We start from the raw sequence: 20,071 nt of genomic DNA, 5'->3' as shown, positions 1-20,071 counted from the left end.
TTTTAAATTTAAATTTAATGTATTTATAAAAAGTATATTTGTGTACATATACATAAAATTTAATGTATTTTTCATGAAAATTTAATGTACTTTTTATAAAATTTTATTAAAAGTTAAATTTCATAAATTTAATGTACACACGTTCATTACATATAGTAATTACTGTAACTTAATTTTTAGTTAAATCATGCATTACTTTTAATTTCGTTCATAACTGTGAGCTTCGTTTACATGTAAAGGAAATTCGTGGTTACATTTCTAACAGTGTAGTTATAATTTATTTTTATGATAAAATTGTGACTTAAAAAAGATTAAAGAAGTCAAACGAAAGGCATGACTTTGTTATTTCCATTTGCATAGAAGATATGTTTGTTGAAAAGGACGCATCGCGTTGTAACGCGATGCGATGCGATGCGATGCAATGATAAGAGAATCGAGACATGCACTCGCACATAGCGCGTCGCCTCGTTAGAAATATGTCGCGCGCAAGTTTCTACATTCCCCCTGTAACTGCCTATAATCTTATATTACGGTGTTCCCATTGCCAGGTATGTTTCCGTATGCTACGCGTGTAGCCGCGATTTCTATGCTAAACGCGCGGCACAAGCCGACAAATGGTAGTCGGCAACTCCGGCGCATTATATTTTCGTTTCGTTTTCTCTCTTCGAAGAACAAGGATAACTTCGCAATCCCGCACGACTGAATTTCTGAGCGAATGACTCGTCTATCGGATATATCGGAGACACGGGCCGCATATGAGTTTAGTTAACAAAGCTTTATGTGATCGTGATATCACGAGGATATGTCGCGTGTATTATTACCTGAGAACAGTGAACGCCATTGTGTGGTTAGCCTCACTGTTCGTCAAACAGACTGATTATGTAATTAATTATTCGCAGTTCAATCGTGTTACATTAAACATTCTGGACTGGTGAGCAGATAAACAGCGATTATCGTGTCAATTTAAATACATAATCTCTATTGATTTTGACAAAATTTGATTCTCTTTTGCTATACGTACGCAAATAATGCATAATTATAATATTGAGGGAACCGATACTATTGTACATTTGCATCATATCTTTGCATCATATATTTTAACTAGATGACGGAAAAAAAATTTATTCATCGAAAAAGTTATTAAATTTTAATAAATATTTGTTTAAGTTGTACGAACGAAACATTTATTTATAGTAAATAAATATTTATTCAATAACAATAATGATATTTAAATTAATTGTTCTTGTACCAAATAAATATGTTTATATTTAGTAAATATTTAGTTGGTTCTATTCAAACAAATGTTTATGAAAATTTATTAAGTTTTGTTTCAATGTTGGATATATATTGTAAGATAGTGCAATCTGATTCATAGCAGAAAATATAAAATCATATTTCTTATTTTACGAGATAATTAGATAAACATGCCGGCAAAATTTTATCTCTTTTTGAAAACGACCTTTAAAGAAAGTTGTGCATTGTAATGTATAGAAAGCAGCTTAAAAGCATTAAAAGCTGATTCATTCGTTCGCCAGATAGGGTAACTCTGTCAAATACGTCGCACTGGGATTTACGCCGCAGAAGTCAGAAAAAAATAGAAGGAGTGGGGCTAATTTTTCCGCAACTACTCTGTTACATGCCTTTGTGTTATTAGTATTGTGTTATGATTTCAATTTCTTACTGTTAAGATTAATAAAATTATTGTGAGTTGAATCGATATTTGTCACTGTGTTAAGTAGCGTCATCATAAATTACATAATCTACGTAAAATGATTACTGTAAGACGTGCAAAAGACTTAGTGGTTATTTCATGATACATGAGTGTAGAGGAATATTAAAGCATATTGTATAATAAAATACAAGTACTTTGCTCTTGTATTCTTTTGTATATCTCATCTGTTTGGAATATATGATATTTTTAACAGGCGATTTATGCCCAAAGCATACAAAGTGCGCAGATTGAATTCAGTATTAAATACAATAAACGCATTACATGAAATATGTACCTCATGTCATAACACTTGTAATACATCTGGGAAGATTGTAATTATTATTTATTACTTCATATACATATTTATCATTCTTATTCCTTAATAAAATTTTATAAACACATTTAAGTTATCGAGTTTTACATCTTATTTATATTTGTAAATGTAAATTTTTTATGAGCTATACATACCCATCCTCTTCCTATGAATAGCCATATATCCCACCCCTGGGATATACGGCAAAAATGCATGGGTTTAAAAAAGATCATTTTTTAATACGAAATATAAATATTTTGGATTTTTAATATTTTTTTCATAATAGTAGACAGTACAAAGTTTTTATTGATATAATTCGTTTACTTTAAATATAGTAAATAATACTTAATAAATAAAGTTTTTGTTAAGTGCGACGTATATACCGGAGTTACTCTATTAGAATTCTGTTGGGAAAGTTTAATCAGGTTAACGAACGAAAATCAACGTATTAGGAATTTTATTGTATTTTGGAAAAAGAAATCGAGAAGTTAAAGGCATTCTCACGATCAGCCATTCGGAAGAACTAAATCTCTAATTGTGCAATGAATCTTCGATGGTGCGCATCCTGCATGAGTATCAACGACGCACATAGGAAAGAATTATCGTGACTCACGGAGAATTAATTGTCGCTTCTACTTTAAAGCAGTCTCAATGGAAAGAGCCGTCGGCAATGGAAAGTAGAAATAATTAAATTCTAATCTCGCCGAGTTTATCATTCCGAGAGATATTTCCGTTATTTATCAACAGTTAACCGTAATACCATTATAGCTTAAAATATTAGGTGTAGTAAAAAGAAATCCATTATTTTTCCATTCAATTTCATGCAAAAATAACGGATTTCTTTTTACTACACCTAATAATTTAAAATAGTTGTGCATTTTTTTTTACTGAGACATGTCGTATGTAGTATACTAATGTAAACTTAAGAATATTAATGTTGTATAGCATTTCTGGCTATGTTAATTAAAAAACTTTTGGTCCCGTGGCTTTGACCTTTTTTCACGGGACATTATGGACACATAAATCTGTATACGTTAGCACGTATTATGGACTGTGTGCGCGGCATCGTAATTCATCATCCGTTAAATCGCCTCGTTCGCCTTAATGATGCCACTGGCGTGGGAAAGCCGTTTTACGAGGTGACGTGCGTTTATACGCCGTCTTTTATTGCACTTATCCGGTGAAAGAAATCACATTGGCCACGCGAGATCAATCATATTGGTGATGTGTTGGTGGTAATCTATCGATATATTACAATTTCGGCAAACGCGTGCTATGTGTTTGTGCCGGAGATGACGTATGAAACTAAAAAACCGGATTCGATCGTGTAAATCTATTATTTACATCTGTCAGATGGGGTTCTCGATGCGATGCAACGAATGCGAGGAAACGAATCTTTTCTGAAGACTTCTTTATCTATATGTTTCAGGAATAATGAAGAGAGAAGCCGAGGCTGGCGCCATGACAGGTTCCGGGGGTCCGACGAGCCCTCATAAACGTTATCGACAGGGTGACGATGAGCTCCGTCTTCTCATCCCGAGTAAGGTGAGTGTCATCGATCGATACGTCGCGATATCGCGAAACTATCCAAAATCCGCTATAATTGGTGTCAGATTGTGGGATAAAATTTTATTTTTAATTTAATTTTATGTTATTTGATATTATAATTTTATTTATTATGTTATTTCGTGCTTAATAGAAAAAAATAATTTTGCGCCGAAATAAAGTTTAAAAGTTTAGGTGCGTACAGATCGGAAAATAATTTTATTAGACTATCAAAATAATTAAATATGTAATTAAATAAGAGAACTCAAGTGTGATGAGTAATGCAGCACAAGTTGTGACACTTTAGAAATCAGTTTAAACGTCCATAATTATTTTTTCGTCTAACAAAATAATTTTTAGACCTGTTTCTAATTAAATTTGTAGGTTTAATTAAATTAATAAAATTTTATAAAGCAAAACCGTTCTTTCTACGCGTGTATTTTATGTATGTATATAATATTCTGATATTCTACAAAACATTTTTCGTATTGTATATGATGTATAAAATTATCAACAGAATTTTATCCTGAATTCTGACACGAATTGTAGATCGCCTCAAGTAGGCTTTAACTTAAAGCCACGCAACTACTTAAAGTCGCGTTCTTTCGCCTGTTTTTGCCGAGGATACTGTTTTGTCCCGACTTGTGACTAAGGGGTCTCTTTCACCAACCTTAAGTTAACTACAACAGTTACACGGACCTCATTTAGGCCCAGTTTCACAACTAATGGTTAAGTTTTAATCAAGGAAGGTTTAACTTATTTTTAGCCATGATTAGTGAAAGATATCCTAAGGGCCCTCCCAGTCTCACACGTTCAAGTAAAACTTATCGAGTAAACTTGCACAAGTGGTTTGTGCAGACTTGACAAGTTTACTCGAACGTGTGTGGCCGGCCTAATATTTACGACGTGTGATATGGAAGCATTTGTATCGTTCCTCGGATCGCAATCGTCGACGATCAAAAATGTTGATGGTTGACAACATCTTCTTCGTCTCTTCGACGGACGTATAGCGTGCGTTCCAACGGACAATGCGAACGAACAGATCGGACGTGTTTCACCATTGGATCACTGTATTTTCCAGTTACGTGTACCCGGTTTGGCTCTTTTCGCCGTTGTATCTGTACGCGAATGCGGTAAAATATTGCTTAAACGGTACGATGTTGCTCTCATACCGAGTAACACGGGTACCATCTCACCTCCGATACGTCCGTTTTCATCGCGGAACAGCCGAGCTCTTCCGGTCATTGTCGCCATGCTCGGCGAACCGTTATCGGTTTCTCTCGGCTGCTTTCTTTCCCTCGCGGGAAATCTTCGTGAATCTGTGAACGCGTCGAGATCTCGGGAATTTTTCGATAGACCGAGGCAAATGTTCATCGTCTGTACAGCCTAAGGCAGATCATGCCTTTCTTATGGTTGCTTCTAGTACCGTAAATTCTCTATCTTTATTACCGATATATCGTCAGACCGGATGTTTCTCGACTAGGCGGATATTTTCTTGCGCCACCATTTCCTCCGCGATACAATAAGATGCAGCAGGCGAATATCGCGATGCGATTGCAGCCACCGCCGTTGCCGCTGTTACCCGCTTTCGAGGGCATCGGGAGAGAAGTAATATCGTGAATCGAGGTCTATCTGTACCTCCTTTCGCTCGGTAGTGATTGATTGTAGCATTGAGAATATTGAAGGGAGCAGTAAAGACTCGTTTTCTTACGCTTCCTTTGTTCGATGTATTTTCGGAGGAGGATACCGAAGATTCTATCGCGTAACATTGTATACAAGCCGACCAATAGGGAATGATATTTTTTCTATCTTACATTTTCTATCTTATTTCTTTCTCCGCGATTTCCTTCGATAGTCTCATATTGATTGGAACAAAAGTTCTTAGCGCTCTTATTTGCATTATGTTTGTGTTTTTTTAATTGATAATTATACCATTCGATAAAGCAGTTTCAGTTTTAAGAACCTGTTTAAAAAAAAAAAATTGCTATATAATTTTTGACAGAGTTATAAGCAATCAAAGTCAAAATACTTTTTTTTGTTTAATCCGCGATAATTCAATAACAAAAAAATTTTTTTTAACGATTTTGTAGGGAAAATTTTAGCTTTCACGTTAAAAAATCGAAAATTTTCGCAGATTTTTTCGAGCATGTGACAAGTTTTCCAAAATGAAAAGAAAATTTCCCATTTTGTCTAGCTCGTAGTTCTCTATATGTAAAAATTATCAAATTCATAGAAACTCAAAATACACATAGTTTTCGAAAGTAGGAAGAGTTTGAACTTTAAAATCCTTTTTTGAAATTTAAATTTTGTTCATTTTTTATGAAGTTATAGCTGCTTGAATTTTAAAGTTCGTAGCGAACTTTTATCTCGTCTAACATTGATCTGTGTCGCTCGCAGCATTGATACACAATTTTTTTATAAGTAATCAAGCTCAAATTCTTTTTTTATTTGATCCGCGATAACTTAGCAAAATAAAAAAAATCGTCCTTTTTGTAGGGAAAAACGTTTATAAAAACTGTTATAAATATAATCACGAGCTTCCTTTACATATATCTAAATGAAATTCGTTATGAATTAAAAGTAATGAATGATTTAATTGAAAATTAAGTTACAGTAGTTACTTAAATGTAATGTAATGAACATGAACTTCAAATTTTAGTGCAACTTAAAAGTTTATTAAATTTCATGGAATTTTTAACAGTGTAAGGGAAACTTTGAGCTTTCACGTTAGAAGATTATTTTCGCGAGTTTTGCGACACGAAAGTCAGTTATCGAAATAATGCTGGCTCGATGTTGTCCTTAGCATAATCTCGTAAACTGTTGGCGCTTCCCGCACGCTAATAAGCTTAATTGAATGGAATAACTGATCGTCACGAGGGATCGCAGATAAGCGCGCCGTCATCGACCATCGGCACGCGAACGTCAAAAAAAAAAAAACTTAACGTCGCGTGAAATGATATTCGGCGCGCGTGCACGAGGAAGTTACAGCTCGGCTGCGTTTTCTTTAATTATCATAGTTATCTCTGATGAATGAGACAGCAGGAAAAATGTGCGAATTTGACACTTTCTCGTCAGGGGTGTTGTCCGACTTTCAAGCGAAACTCGACCTTCCGCAGCACGTGACATCATCATGAACGGCCCTGGTGGACTGATGCGGCGATCGCGCCTTTAATTTCGTAATGGATGATAAGAGCGATGTATGTGTTACATCAAGTTGATGTGTGTGCTCTCCGATGCGTGCGATTTAATCGGCGTCGCAAAGGCGTCTTATTATGATCCAACCAGCCGAGCACGAACGAGCGTTCGTTGCGCTTGATTGCGGTCGAATCTTGGCTATGTAATCGACGATATCATCGCGCCCTGTTATTGGTGTACACGGTGTTGTGTCAGGGACGACCGCATTGTGTACAATAATACTGATAGATACCGCGACCTTCGCAGAAGAAGTCGCATAATTAGTCATGCTCTTGGAGAAACTTGCCTTTGGGAATTCGTATGAACGTGTGCAACGTGTCTTGGGAGTTCCACGAATCGTTTCTTCCATTCGTGAATTTGTGTTTTCTCGAAAGAAGGATGAACGCCGTCGCCGTCATCCAGATGAAAATGACTGCATTCCTGCGTTTCTATGTCATAATACGCCGCGTGCATCGAGGTGCGTCCTTGACGCGCCTTCTCGTGGAGGAGAAAGTATTAATTGCCAGACGCGCAGTGGAGTTTATTTAATTAACTGTCAGAACACAGCGAGTCTGTCGTTAAAAGTGGCGCACTGACCGTGATAAAACGTGCATGGCGTGACTAATCCGTAAAAATCCGTAGATCGCATATCGAGTTGTAATTATCTTGCAGTTTCGCGAGAAACTGGCGATCGTGCGGGCATCGGACATGTGCCGGAAGTCTACAGTAAAGTTATAAGTCTAACTAGAAGTGGACGTGAGGTTTTCTTTTATCACGGGCATCGGACGGGTCTGGAGAAAGCGAAATGTTGATGCACGAGCATCGTGACGGGAGAATGGAATTTTCTTATTTCATCCTCTTTATGTTCCGAGGCGGATTATCTCACTTTAGATTTTTCGCTCATTAAATATTTGCTCTTGCCAGTCACGCCCTCAATGAGAGATATGTTTAATTAACGTTACAAAGACTGAAAAGATCACCCAGATATAGATATACGGGTATACCTAACCCTGTAATCTCTCCGACGGAAGTATAGACAATAAATATTTGTAAGCATTACTTACTGTCACTTCTTTCGAACCGCAATTTTTCTTCGAAAATATCTTTAACAGGTATATCTTTGAAGGTATTTACTTAACCTTATAATAAAGTTTTATTTATTTAAGTTAAACTTTATCTTGTTTGTGTTGCAGGTTGCTGGTTCAATAATCGGCAAGGGTGGTCAGAATATCACGAAACTCAGAAGTCAGGTAAGCTTTTGCGCTTTGATTCGTCTGTAACTTCGCTGTAGTTTCGTTCCTGTCAGTCTATTTTCTCATGAAATTCCTTGCTACGAGCAAGCATGAAAGAGATAGAAAGGCAAGAATCATACAAACGATCAAACGGTAGATCGTAAAAATTATCTCTGAAACGTGTTCTAAATCATTTTATGTATTACAAACCGACATGTTTTTACGATCTTCTGATTATATTTTTATGTTTAATTCTAATTACATCGGATTTTCAGTTGATTGAGAGTCATTTTTGTTTTGCCTGTCAGTTTTCCGACGATCAAGTCGATTGCCATATTAATCAAAAACGCGGCTTACTTTTCTTCTGCGCTGTCTATGGATCGATGACACGAGTGCCCGTAACGTAATTAACCCTTTAGCTCCTTGGAGCCTTTTAACTTCGTTTGAAACTAAAATAATTATGGTTTATGTAATTATAGCAGCGGTAAAGGGTTGATACGCGAAGATTCATGTAATTTATGTAAAGAGCCGCGCGCACAAAAGGCTTTGTCGTGAAAATTTGTTTCGCTAGGCGCTCGTCTCGTTTTCCAAAGACGCTCCGTATCCGTACGAGCTTCATTATGCATTTGGTTCCTTGAAAGACGGGATGCTTTCCTCGTCTCTCGTGTAACTCACCGTACGCCCATATCAATGTTTCATGAGACATTTATTACTTCCTAGTTGCAAGAAAGCCTAGCTTTGATTTTACCTCGCGTCATATTTTAAGACACGCGAAATTTTCTGCATGCAGTAAATGGTTGATGACGAAAGAATTCTTCCGTCGGAATGTCAAAAATGGAGATCTCGACGTGGATGAATCCTCTCGTCTTTGCGCGATAATCGATATTTTTACGTTAATGTAATATAACGTTTCGATCACGCGTTGAGAATCTCTCGGTCATATTTTAATTCGTTGCCCTGCTTGAACCAAATGAGTACATGAACATGCAGTATCTCAGCATAGTTGTGCTCGTTTCCGCTAATGTTAATTAACTTCAATCTCGGTTTAATTATTTTTCTTCTTCTTTTTCTAATTCTAAGAATTAGAAAAAAATTAAGATTAAATTGAATTGAGATTAAAGTTAATCCCTACGCAGTAAAATACATTCTGTACGTAAATAATAATTACTTGTTTCAAATATTTTAAATGTTCGTATATTCGTAGATCTTTAAATTCATCACGAGTATCAAATTTATTCAGAATGTATTTTGAATCCTAATAAGTTCAATAATTTAATCAAGACTATTAAATTAAAACGAATTCAATTTCTTTATTATATAAAGTCGCTTTTTCGATAAATTTTACAATATCCTTCAAAATAAAATAAATTTATAAAATAATTTATAGTTTTCCTAAAATTAAGTAAGCATATTTTAAGATTATAATAAAGAAAATATTCTTTATTAAAGATAATCGTTTCTTAAAAGGAAAAAAATAAATTAAGTAATCTCTCTTTTTTTTTTAGCAATATATAATACAGTGATATCTTTTTGTGGGTACATTGGTGGAAACGAGCATTAGAATAATCTTATCAGCGCTGTGACTCGCAATCAATTCATAGTCAATTAGTTAATTAGTTTACTGTAATCTAAAATAATGTGGTAACAAAGTATCACAATTTCATTGATCGTTGCAAAATCGGCAGATACCGATCATCTGTGAAACTAATGAATTTTGTTATGAAACGAGAAAGGTGTCTGCCGATTTTGTCATATATTTGTTATTTCAATTCACCATAAATGTAACCTCGATATATTCCGTGATGAAATATGAATAAAAAACACCTCCGCTGGAATAGCTGAAGGGGAGAGGGGCACTGTAACCGTATCTTTCGTATCGTGTTCGTAATTGCTAATAAATTTTCCGCGATACGTTTACACTATTCCATTACTTGCATTAATCATCTCTCCGAATCATAATGGGCGTTTCAACGAGAATTTTTGAGTGTGCAATTTCGGTTATCGTATCAAGCTACGATGTTTAAAAGTGCACTCTTGGGGAAGGGACATAGGGTATCGCGTAAAAATCGCGCTTTAATCGTACGATTTGTACTTGTGCCTTGGCAAATCACTCGGAAAACCTCCGCCACGATTTTGATACGCCGCGCCGACGGGCGAAGCACGTCCGGTCCATCGAGAATGTTCCGTGCACACGCACGTCCTACGTTCGAGTGCACTGACACACGAATGCGTCTTTCTCTCGATGAGCGCCGTGATTTGCGTCTTCTGGCGTCTTCATAAACGCGAGAGAGCACGGAGACGAAATCACGGTATCGCTAGAATAGCGAGATTCCAACGCGGCTGCGTACCCCCTAGACGGAAAAGTTGGATACAGCACTTTGGGAAGCGGCAATTAACGAGGAGTTGTGCCTTAAACGAATTATTATTGAAACTATTCGAGAACTGAAACTATTCAGTCGTTATTGAATGCGTAAGATAACTTTACAGATCTTGAATATAATAAATCGATTCATCAGCTACATTATTAGTCAAGTCTTGTTTTTAATCAATGTAAATTACACCGGATGGAACAAATGGAGCGGCACGATTATCGGTATAATAACGGATATTCAATTAGTTCTGATAGCTTGAAAGGATCATGTAATACGCCGTACTGGGAGATATCGGAAGTTCTAGTCTCAAGTTCACTTTGCCTGGTAAATGGCACAATGCTCTGATCGTTATCCCCGAGTGCTGTATCCGAGGGAACCACCGGAGAGGATCTCTTAGCGATTCACTTTTAGTTCGCGTTGCCTTCCTGACAACTTTCTACGGGACCTTCTTTCTTACGAAGGTCCTCTCGCCGCTTTGTGGAGTTTCCATCGTTCGAACGTGGACGCTACGCAAACTTCCATGGGCGACAGAAAGCTTGACGTTAAAAGCTTGACTGCCTCGGTCGTGTGCAGAAAAATATTGGAGAATCGTGCATGGAAATAACTTTAATTGGACGGATGAATTATATATCGGGTATCGATAAATAATAATTATTTTCTGGGGAGACATGAGATCGGAAGATGTTACCTATTGCGATCGCGACGATTCTTTTTTTGTCTACACGTCGGCAAAGTAATTTTCATTCGCGCAAACTCGCGAAACTATCGCGGCGTCCACGCTTCGTCACGAAAGTTTCAGGCTCGCGTCGATAAAACTTTCCGTACGGTTATCAATTACGTGCCGGGCACACTCGCAAGTTACACGGGATAGTTAATAGACCTCTTCGTTTAAAGATTAAAAACTTGCTTGATTAACGGCGTTTAGCGCACTTCGTTAGCAATTGAAATATTCTTCGGACCGCTGTCGTACGTAGAGCGACGTCAATTAAGTGCCGCGCCGGGACAGGAAAATTATTCGAGTACGTCTTCAGAATTCTTAACGACTTTCGGGAGAGAGGAAAAGAGATGGAAGAGGACGACGATACTGGCCGCGTAGTCTTTGCCGGAGATGATACAAGTACGCGTCTAGTTGACTAAGCACTTTCTTGAAGAGAAAAGCCGCGATGTCTAGCTCGTAACTTTGCGAATTTTCACCAATTGTCTTACGAACGTAAAAGTATTAGCAAGACTTTCTCATCGGACTTGAAGTTTAAATCAAATAGTCGTAGGCTTATCGTATGTAAAAAAGAAACGCGCGTGCATAGTTGCTATATAAGGTGTCCGTTCTCACGCAATTCACGTTACTCAACCTCTCATTTTTTTCCATGCCAATATTTTTCTTGCCCTCTCTCGTGGCTGATCCGATGGCGGTAACGGAGGGAGAAAGGGTTAGTAGTAGGGAGGTGGGAACGTAGAAAACATAGAACACAGGGGATGGACGTGGAGAGCGGAGCGCGCGGGTGGAAAAATCGGGTTAGGAGGTTAAGCCGCGAATTAATCCAGCCGTCAGACGTGATGTCTAACTTGGTTGATGGTTTGTGCCCTGGCCCCGCCCCAACCCCGGCGTTGCCCCCCTGGCGTTGCCCTGCCGTTGCCCTGCCGTTGCCCTGCCCGGAACGACGGACCCCGACTCGATCGGCAAATGGACCACCACGACCCTACCAACAATCGACAACAACCACCAACCAACCACCAATGAACCAACCACCAACCACCACGGCCCAATCGACAGTACAAAGCCTCAATCATTGTACCCGATTGCCCCGGACCCGAACGGTAATGACCAACACCAACTACTTAATGTTCTTATTTTTCTTTGTCTCTAATTACGAGGTACCTGTTAAGACGCCTGCGGCGAGAGCAGCGAATCTTTTTTCTGTATACACCACTACTATTTCCACCTTTCGTAATCTGTCGTGCTATTACTACTCTACTACTCTCTTCTCTCTTTCTCTTCTATCTATCTATCTATCTATCTATCTAATTATCTGTTTATCTCTGCCTAGAAATCTGTCTTTCTGTCTGTCCGTCCATCTGTCTTATTTCTATTAATCGATCTGTTTTTTTCGTGTGACACCATCTTTTTATTTTATCGGCATATCATGTGTTAACGCGGCGATCATTTAGTCAACACTTCCGTCGTCTACTTTCGTCTCTCTCGCCGTTTCTTTTTCTCTCTCGTTTTTCATGATCTTTTGTCTCTTGTGCGTGTCCTCTTGACTGTCTCATCGCATGAAATATATTGAAAGTACAGAGGAACATTTCAGAACGATACGATACGCAATAATCGTTTTTCAAATTTAACTCTTGTAAAAATATTTCTATTTTTTTGTAATACGTGAACGATATCGACATTGGAAAGTCGATATGCTATTAGATTTAAGCGTTCTCTCAAGAGCGGCTCCTTGCGCGGCTTCGGCTTTGGGTGAAAAATCGGTGGTCTTACGATTTAAGCGAAAGTCGACGCAGCACGTGCTGCACCGTTGGCACGCGGTCTGATTTAACTCGATTTAACTCGATTTAAACCGATTTATTCGATCTTGTTTAATCCCGCAACGGAAAAAAAAAACGAGCATTCGCAAATTTCGCCATTAGATAGTTATTAATAGTTAAATTCACCGTTGTGAATGTTACAGGAATATGTGATGCGAGGACACGTAGAAGAATATATTTCGCGAATTCTTTTTTTTTATCTCGAATTTTCGAATATGTAAACATTATTCGCGCGTGCAACGGGATTTGTGCAGTATTTTTTGTATGATCAGCGTATTCTGAAAATTTCGCTGATCTTCTAAGCTCACTTCTTTTTCTCTTTCACACCTTCCCTTTCTGGTTTAATTTGTTATTTGTTGGTTTTCTCCTGCGTTAAGTGCCACGCAAAAAGACGTGCGCGATCACTCGACACCCACACACGTTTATACACACACGTCGGGATATGTTCTAAACAGTGTCTGTAACATGTGGCTAACACGGAAGCTAATGTGTGGTATGTGACGCACGCGGTCGTAAGACTGACTCTGTTAAAAGGTTACGATTCAAGGTGTTGTTATCGCGTTGAAAAGCCAACTGTAACCTCTCAAGTAATGCTCTCGAACGAGAAACGTCGTGAAATGTTTGATTTCAACCGGAATCAAAGACATAAAGTGAGAGCTAAATTTCGAATAGTCTTAATTAACATATTCAAGAGCGTTACTCTGTTCACAATTCAAACCGACACTCTTTCAACAAAATACCTTCATTCTTTAGATATTCTGCCCCGTATAATAAGTGATTGTCCCACTGGAAGTACTCTAACGTGATTAATTAATTTGCCAAGTCGAAAGTCATTACCGACACTTCACACTGTGAAGATCAGTGCCGCGCGCTTCATACGTTTATGCGAATCCCGTCGAAGAGATATTTTAATGATAATTTGTGGACCGGTTGTTACATTCAATCATCTATTTTATCGCGATTGATTATCGATGATTACGTTATATGTATATATCATGCCTCGAGCCGTACGTTCGATGTCGTTCTCTTATTCTAGGAAAAATTATGTCGCTCGCGCAGGAAAATTTATCTTCGTCCTGGGACGGCAATAAATTTTTTTATCACCGACGGTGAAGCTCCTCGAGGATGTCCTTAATGCGATTTTCATTCGTGGCTGTACCGATACGGCTGGGAATTTTGCTGGCATGTAATAAAGTACCTTGAAGTCGAGAACGAACAATTCGCACGATCGCCGCGATCTCGATACAATGTCAATCAGGCGGATGAAAGTAAATCTTTGAGAAAGTTTCAGAATTCTCAAGTCAATATTAACGGCTCGTTTAAATGCTTCTTTTAAAATACTAGTATATTCGCACGATTTTCTTTCTTTGCATAATCGATATTGTCACTCGATTGCTGCCGACGAGGCGATATATCGTGACACGCATAGATAGTTGAAGTCTTGAGATATCTTTATTCTACGGTTTCTGCAGCCTTTAAGGGAATGCTGGAGCGAGGATTGATCGATATCGATAATACAGATTTTTAACTCCAAACTCAGTTTCTTATATTATCGTTCTATTTCGTTCAAACGCGTACATCTGTTTTTATTTTTTAATATTATATATTGCGATCATCTTTTGCAAGATCTGGAACTTACTGCTAGACACAATTGCTTTATTTTACTATTCACATCGATTTCATTCGTAGCATACAAATGAAATTTTGGGATTCTCTTTTCTTTTATATTAAGGCCTTTAATTCATTTCTACAAACATACACTGCAAACAATTTCTGATTGAAAATTAGACTTTTCGACGAATCAGAATTTTCTGGTTAAATTTATTAGGATTCTAATTGAGATAACAAAAATTTTGATTGATACAATATTTTTGCTAAAATCTACTAGAATTCTTATTTTTACCAGAATTATATCAATCAGAATTCTAGTTATCTCAATGAGAATTCTAATAGGCTTAACCAGAAAATTCTGATTCGTCTATTTTCCATCAGAACTACTATTTAATTCAATCAGACCATTTTTCTCAGTGTATTATTCTTTCATATAATCTCTAATGCGATCTAAGCGTATTCTAGCCTATTTCAAACGTACAAAATTTAAAACTCTTGCAATACATGTTGTCACGAATCGACTACAGAAATTTTATACCGATGATAAAATTACAATTATTAATTATTTTTCGATTTTTTTTGTTTTTTATATGAAATTGTTTGCGCATTGTATTTTTGTCTATATACTTAATTGTGAAGAAGGATTTTTAAATCTGTGTAAACATAATTAAAAGATTGGAGAATCTGAAAATTAATCACATTTTATATAACACGAAAGAAACTCTAGCATCCCCTTAAAACGTTCAGACCTTAGAATTGTTCGAGCGCTCTTCAAAGTTTTATGCGCCATGAAGATTTTTAACTGCCAATAGTGTTCTCTTTCTTTCTATCGCTGCCATAGAGCAGCAGCAAACATAGCAATTTAAACTCGCCGTCCGCGAATCTCAATGTATGCTCGTCTTCTGCGGTTCTCGAAGGGATGACTTTCGACCAGCCAACCCCGTAGCTGTTCTCACCATGAATAATATCGTGATTCCATCGTTACTTTTCTAGAAATTACCGTACCGATCAACTTACGTCAAGTCTCAATCTCGACTCCCTTTAATCGGGATCACCATTTCTTCAACCGATCGATGTTGATCAAATTGTAACCGTCCTGTTTTGTCCTCAAACTGGGTTAAGTAGGGAAACTCATAACAGGTGATGGCAGCTTCCGTCAATCTGCCGACTAGGATATTCCTAGGAGCGCACATAATAAATAACAAATTAACACGTAACATTTGCGTTTTCAAATACATAGGATTGCGGAAACGAAGTTGGCCAAAATCCCCGCAATTCGCGCTGTGCAAGGAAGCGATTATTTTTTTCAAAAAGAGCGCGAATAATCGTGGATTAAGTCAATAGCTGAATGCTTCTCCTCGCAGAATCGGTAAAATGTTCAAAAGAGCGCATGCGGAATTTCTATGATATATATAGCCAGTCGAATGGAAGATACGTGGCTTCAGCTCGTTATAGCAGGAAAGTAGAACGGAAGTGGACGACGAGAAGCGAGGAGGAAGGGCGAAAAGATGAAAGGAGAGACCGATCTCTCCGTCCATTCCCTCATATTAACTGGGGGGTGGATTCGTGCCGGTCGTCGTTCCGAAAAGTTTCGTGTTTGTTCTCGATCGTGAGAGATGATAACGGGAATTCTCGGTGCGCTTCTTAAAACCGTAGGGAGAAGGGATATCCGAATACCATCGTCTCCTTTTTCAAAAACTTTGAACGTATTGAATATCAATAAAAGAGGAGAAAACAAGTAAACCATCAATCAACTTTATATCTTCCACGGCAATTATCGTAATTTGAGAGAAACAAATTACTTTGCAGCAGTGCAGCGACTTTGAAACTTTCGGATCGTTGAAATAAATTGTATACAGAAAGAGTTAGTTTTGCTAAAGTATATATAAAAATTTACCTAGATCCAGATATGGAAATAATTTTGTTAGATTGTCAATATAAATATATAGGACGTTCGAATTGGTCGCTAGAATGTCAGATTTTTTTAAATAACATTTGATCATTCGTAATTTCATATTTGATAAAAAATATATAATAGATCAATCATTTCTACATATAATTGAATTACTTAGTAAGTAAAATTAAATAACGTCAAAGTAAATATAATGTTCGTATTAATATATGGATAGTAAATAATTAACTAAATTTGAGTATCAAATTTAATATACTTCTTAAGTTACATTTATTTAACTTCATGGTTTTAATTAAATTAACGACCCTTTTTAAATAGAAATGGTGATGACTTATAGAAATGATTAAAAATAACTCGAATTAGGTATAATTTGACATTTAACGATGTTGCACGTCTTACATATTAATTATTCTCTAAATCTGAATCAGTGGATAATCACTGATATCAGTGAATTAAATATGAGATTTCTAATCTAGCTCTTTATTATGTGATCTAACTAACCTTGTTTTAGTACTTATATTCAATGAATGATATTGGAAAATTCAAATATGTAAATATCAGTATTTTACATAAGACTCAAATATTCTTCCTTTTTTAATTGAATTTCACTGATCAGTGCCAAATATGTCACTAGGTAATTAGTAACTATGATTCAGATTTAGAGAATAATTGATGATATGATAGCCCAACAAAATTATTTTTAGAATTCTAGCTAAATTTTTAGATACTTTAGGAAAATCGTTCTTTCCATGTATGTTTTTTTATGAGAATGATTTAAAGAGAGAATGGAGACGATGTTCGGGATTTCCCTGTTCCTGTATATCGTCATTTTCTCGTCGCCGAGCGGCGACGTTTCGGAAAAGAAGCAGCTCGATATCGATTTCTGTCAACGGAATTGGAACCGCGTGCGTATTACTGCGGGTGTTTTCCGCGACATATAATTCGCCCCGGTGAGGACGACCGTAAACGCGATCATTCCGATCGTACGGTACGATTGCAGCTGAATGGATGTAGGTCGAGAAAATACCGTGAGGCCGAATCTAGTCCGAGCTTATGGTCGATCGCCGTGGCCGCGATTGCACGCGATTCTACGTGGTCTTCTCGCAAGCTGCATCGACGATTCTTGTACATACGTGGCGACGGAATTGCTGGAATACGCGTCGTATTCGGAGACCGAATTTACCGAGAATAACGTAGTAAATTTGAATTCCCTTAACGCCGCCCTAGTAACACTCGTAATTTTCGCGAAACGTTTCGCGACACGAGGTGTCCTCGGAATGGTTCGGATTTGTCGTGCGGTTAAAGATTTTTATGGAGATGTTTCGATAAAGTTCATTTACCCGGAAATCTACTGTGCGTGTTCAACAGTTGCTTGATAGAGAAAGGTGTTAACCACTCGGTGGTTGCGCGTCCGCGTTTAAAAATCAATCTTGTATCGCAACAGCATTAGTCGCGCGCACCGATGATGAATATCGAGCGCGACGTGCGGTTAAATTTGTATTGTACAGGTTTTAATACGCAATACGTTATCATCATACGCGACGTTATGTGCCATTGAGGGTCGTGTTGCCGGTATAATTCTATCGGATTCAAGTGCAACGACGGAGTAGAGACGCTCGGGATACAATAAACATTCGTAAACGTCGCTGAGACTAAATGCGATGCACCGTACATACATCCAGCTCCGATCGACCTGCGCATTTAATTACTTTCTACTCCATTGGGGGGACGCGTTGGAATTTCATCCGATGCCTCACTCACTTTGACTCCATTCGAAGCGCTCTAACGGGTGACGCCGAAATACCCGCGAGAAAAAGGGAGGACGGGAAGAGGGGAGGGGGTAGCATCGCTGGTTGATGTAATCACACGCGAACGCGTTTCTCGTACGCACATACGCCATTCGCACCGGGTTGTATGGTCGATATAGCACATACGCGAAATCACGTAGCGGTAAGATCAGTGTAATTCTGGGGGTTCTTCTGATTCTAGGGTACTCACCATCAGCTCGGACCTGCCCACTGTTTTGCAAGTGTTGAACGAGGTCGTACCTAATCTGGAGGAGGTAAGTGTTGGACTTCTGTCCTAAAAGCCTTGTGTCTGCACTCTAAAAAATAATCGTTGTGGATTTAACATCATGGGTGCCTGTGCGTATTTTCCATTTGATGACACGAATCGACACAAGTGTCGTTTCGTTTTATTTTTGTGACTTTGTGACTCACTTTCTGAATATCAAGAATGACGCTTGTGTCGACTTGTATCATCAAATGAAGAGCATCTTGTATGATTCTCACTGTGTTGGTATTAATATTAACACCATGATGTGAATTTAATACCAAATGGGTTCTAAATTCACATTGTGATGGTGTTGATATAAACACTAATTATTAGTGTTAATATTAATAATACCACGAGAGATGAGAATTATATAAACATGATATTAAATCCACAGGGAGGTTTTTTAGAGTACACAATGCTAGAAATCGTTCCGAGATTTCGGACGGAAAAAAATTAACATTTGAACAATTCGGCTATTTGACTTGATCAATTCATTCTTTGTTCGAGATTTCGAAGCGATTTCTAAATTTCTGCTTTATCTGTCTTTTTCGAATCGTTCGTATGCGATTCCGCGCGCTTTCATGCTCCTCTCCAGTGGGATCGCGACTCTCGGGATCGCGACGATCGATTCTTTCTGCCATAGATGTAGCATATTCCAAATTTCCACGATTTATTGTAGACACGATTTCAGAATGGTTCCCGCCATGGCAGTGACGAGATCGACGTGCGCATGCTGGTGCATCAGAGTCAAGCGGGATGCATCATCGGTAAAGCAGGTCTGAAAATCAAGGAGCTCCGTGAGGTGAGTCATTCATTCTCGATAATTATGACTCGTGATTAAAGATGACATAACGCATTTTCTTGGCGAAACAGTTGACGCAAGAATATTTCGCAGCATATTATTGCGTTTATATAATTTTGCATGAAAAAATTGGCGCATTGGAAATACAAAACGAGTATGAGAACGTAAGAATGAAGAGAAATTAAGCAAGAACAAAAAATGTTCTGTCGCTGAAATCCTTTTATATTTTCAAACTATATGTCAGCTTATCCAGTATCGGATATTTAATTTATCAATTGATACAATATCAAAGTAGTGACGCCAACAGTTTGGAGGTAAATCCAGCCCATCCTTCGGGCTCTCACGGTGCTTTTATTTTATTAACAATTCATCGGCGATCGTCAAGTTTTGCCTTCGTGCATGCAAACACTGAGATCGGTTTATGGACTTTAAAACGTGTATTAACTTATTAATGAAGTGAGAGACAGAGAGCTCGAAACTTTGAGGTGAGCTTGTGTATAATGTATTTAAACTCTCTCAGTTTAATTATGGGCACAAGGGAACTTTCGCGACTCGTATATTGAAACGAAAATTTCTCGGTCAGATACTTCGGATATCACATATATTTCCGCTGCGAAGGATACACAAATTATTGATATTTCAAGATTTCTATCGAGAGAGAGAGAGAGGAGGGAGAGAGAGAGAGAGAGAGAGAGAGAGAGAGAGAGAGTATTGTTTCGTTCCTTCTTCTTTCGTTTAGGTAAGTAGGACTAAACGTAAAGTAGTACGAGTTAGGTTACGAAGTACGGAACGAACTAAGTTAGTACGTTACT

General features: G+C 37.8%; 1 protein-coding gene across 1 annotated transcript in view; it reads left to right on the top strand.

Moving 5' to 3' along the window:
• The first annotated feature begins 3,458 nt into the window (after positions 1-3,458).
• Positions 3,459-20,071, top strand: part of LOC105617788 (heterogeneous nuclear ribonucleoprotein K) — a 61,698-nt gene continuing 45,085 nt past the window's right edge. Inside the window, exons 1-5 of the mRNA XM_012199343.1 lie at positions 3,459-3,569; positions 7,937-7,993; positions 12,119-12,162; positions 18,392-18,464; positions 19,149-19,259. Of these exons, the coding sequence (XP_012054733.1) occupies positions 3,459-3,569; positions 7,937-7,993; positions 12,119-12,162; positions 18,392-18,464; positions 19,149-19,259 (396 nt within the window). The remainder of the gene's footprint in view (positions 3,570-7,936; positions 7,994-12,118; positions 12,163-18,391; positions 18,465-19,148; positions 19,260-20,071) is intronic.

This window comes from Atta cephalotes (assembly GCF_000143395.1).
Source record: "Atta cephalotes unplaced genomic scaffold scaffold00014, whole genome shotgun sequence".
In the NCBI taxonomy this organism is placed as follows: Eukaryota; Metazoa; Arthropoda; class Insecta; order Hymenoptera; family Formicidae; genus Atta; species Atta cephalotes.
The sequence above is the reverse complement of the archived record's forward strand: the minus strand, read 5'-3'. Positions and strand labels throughout refer to the sequence as shown.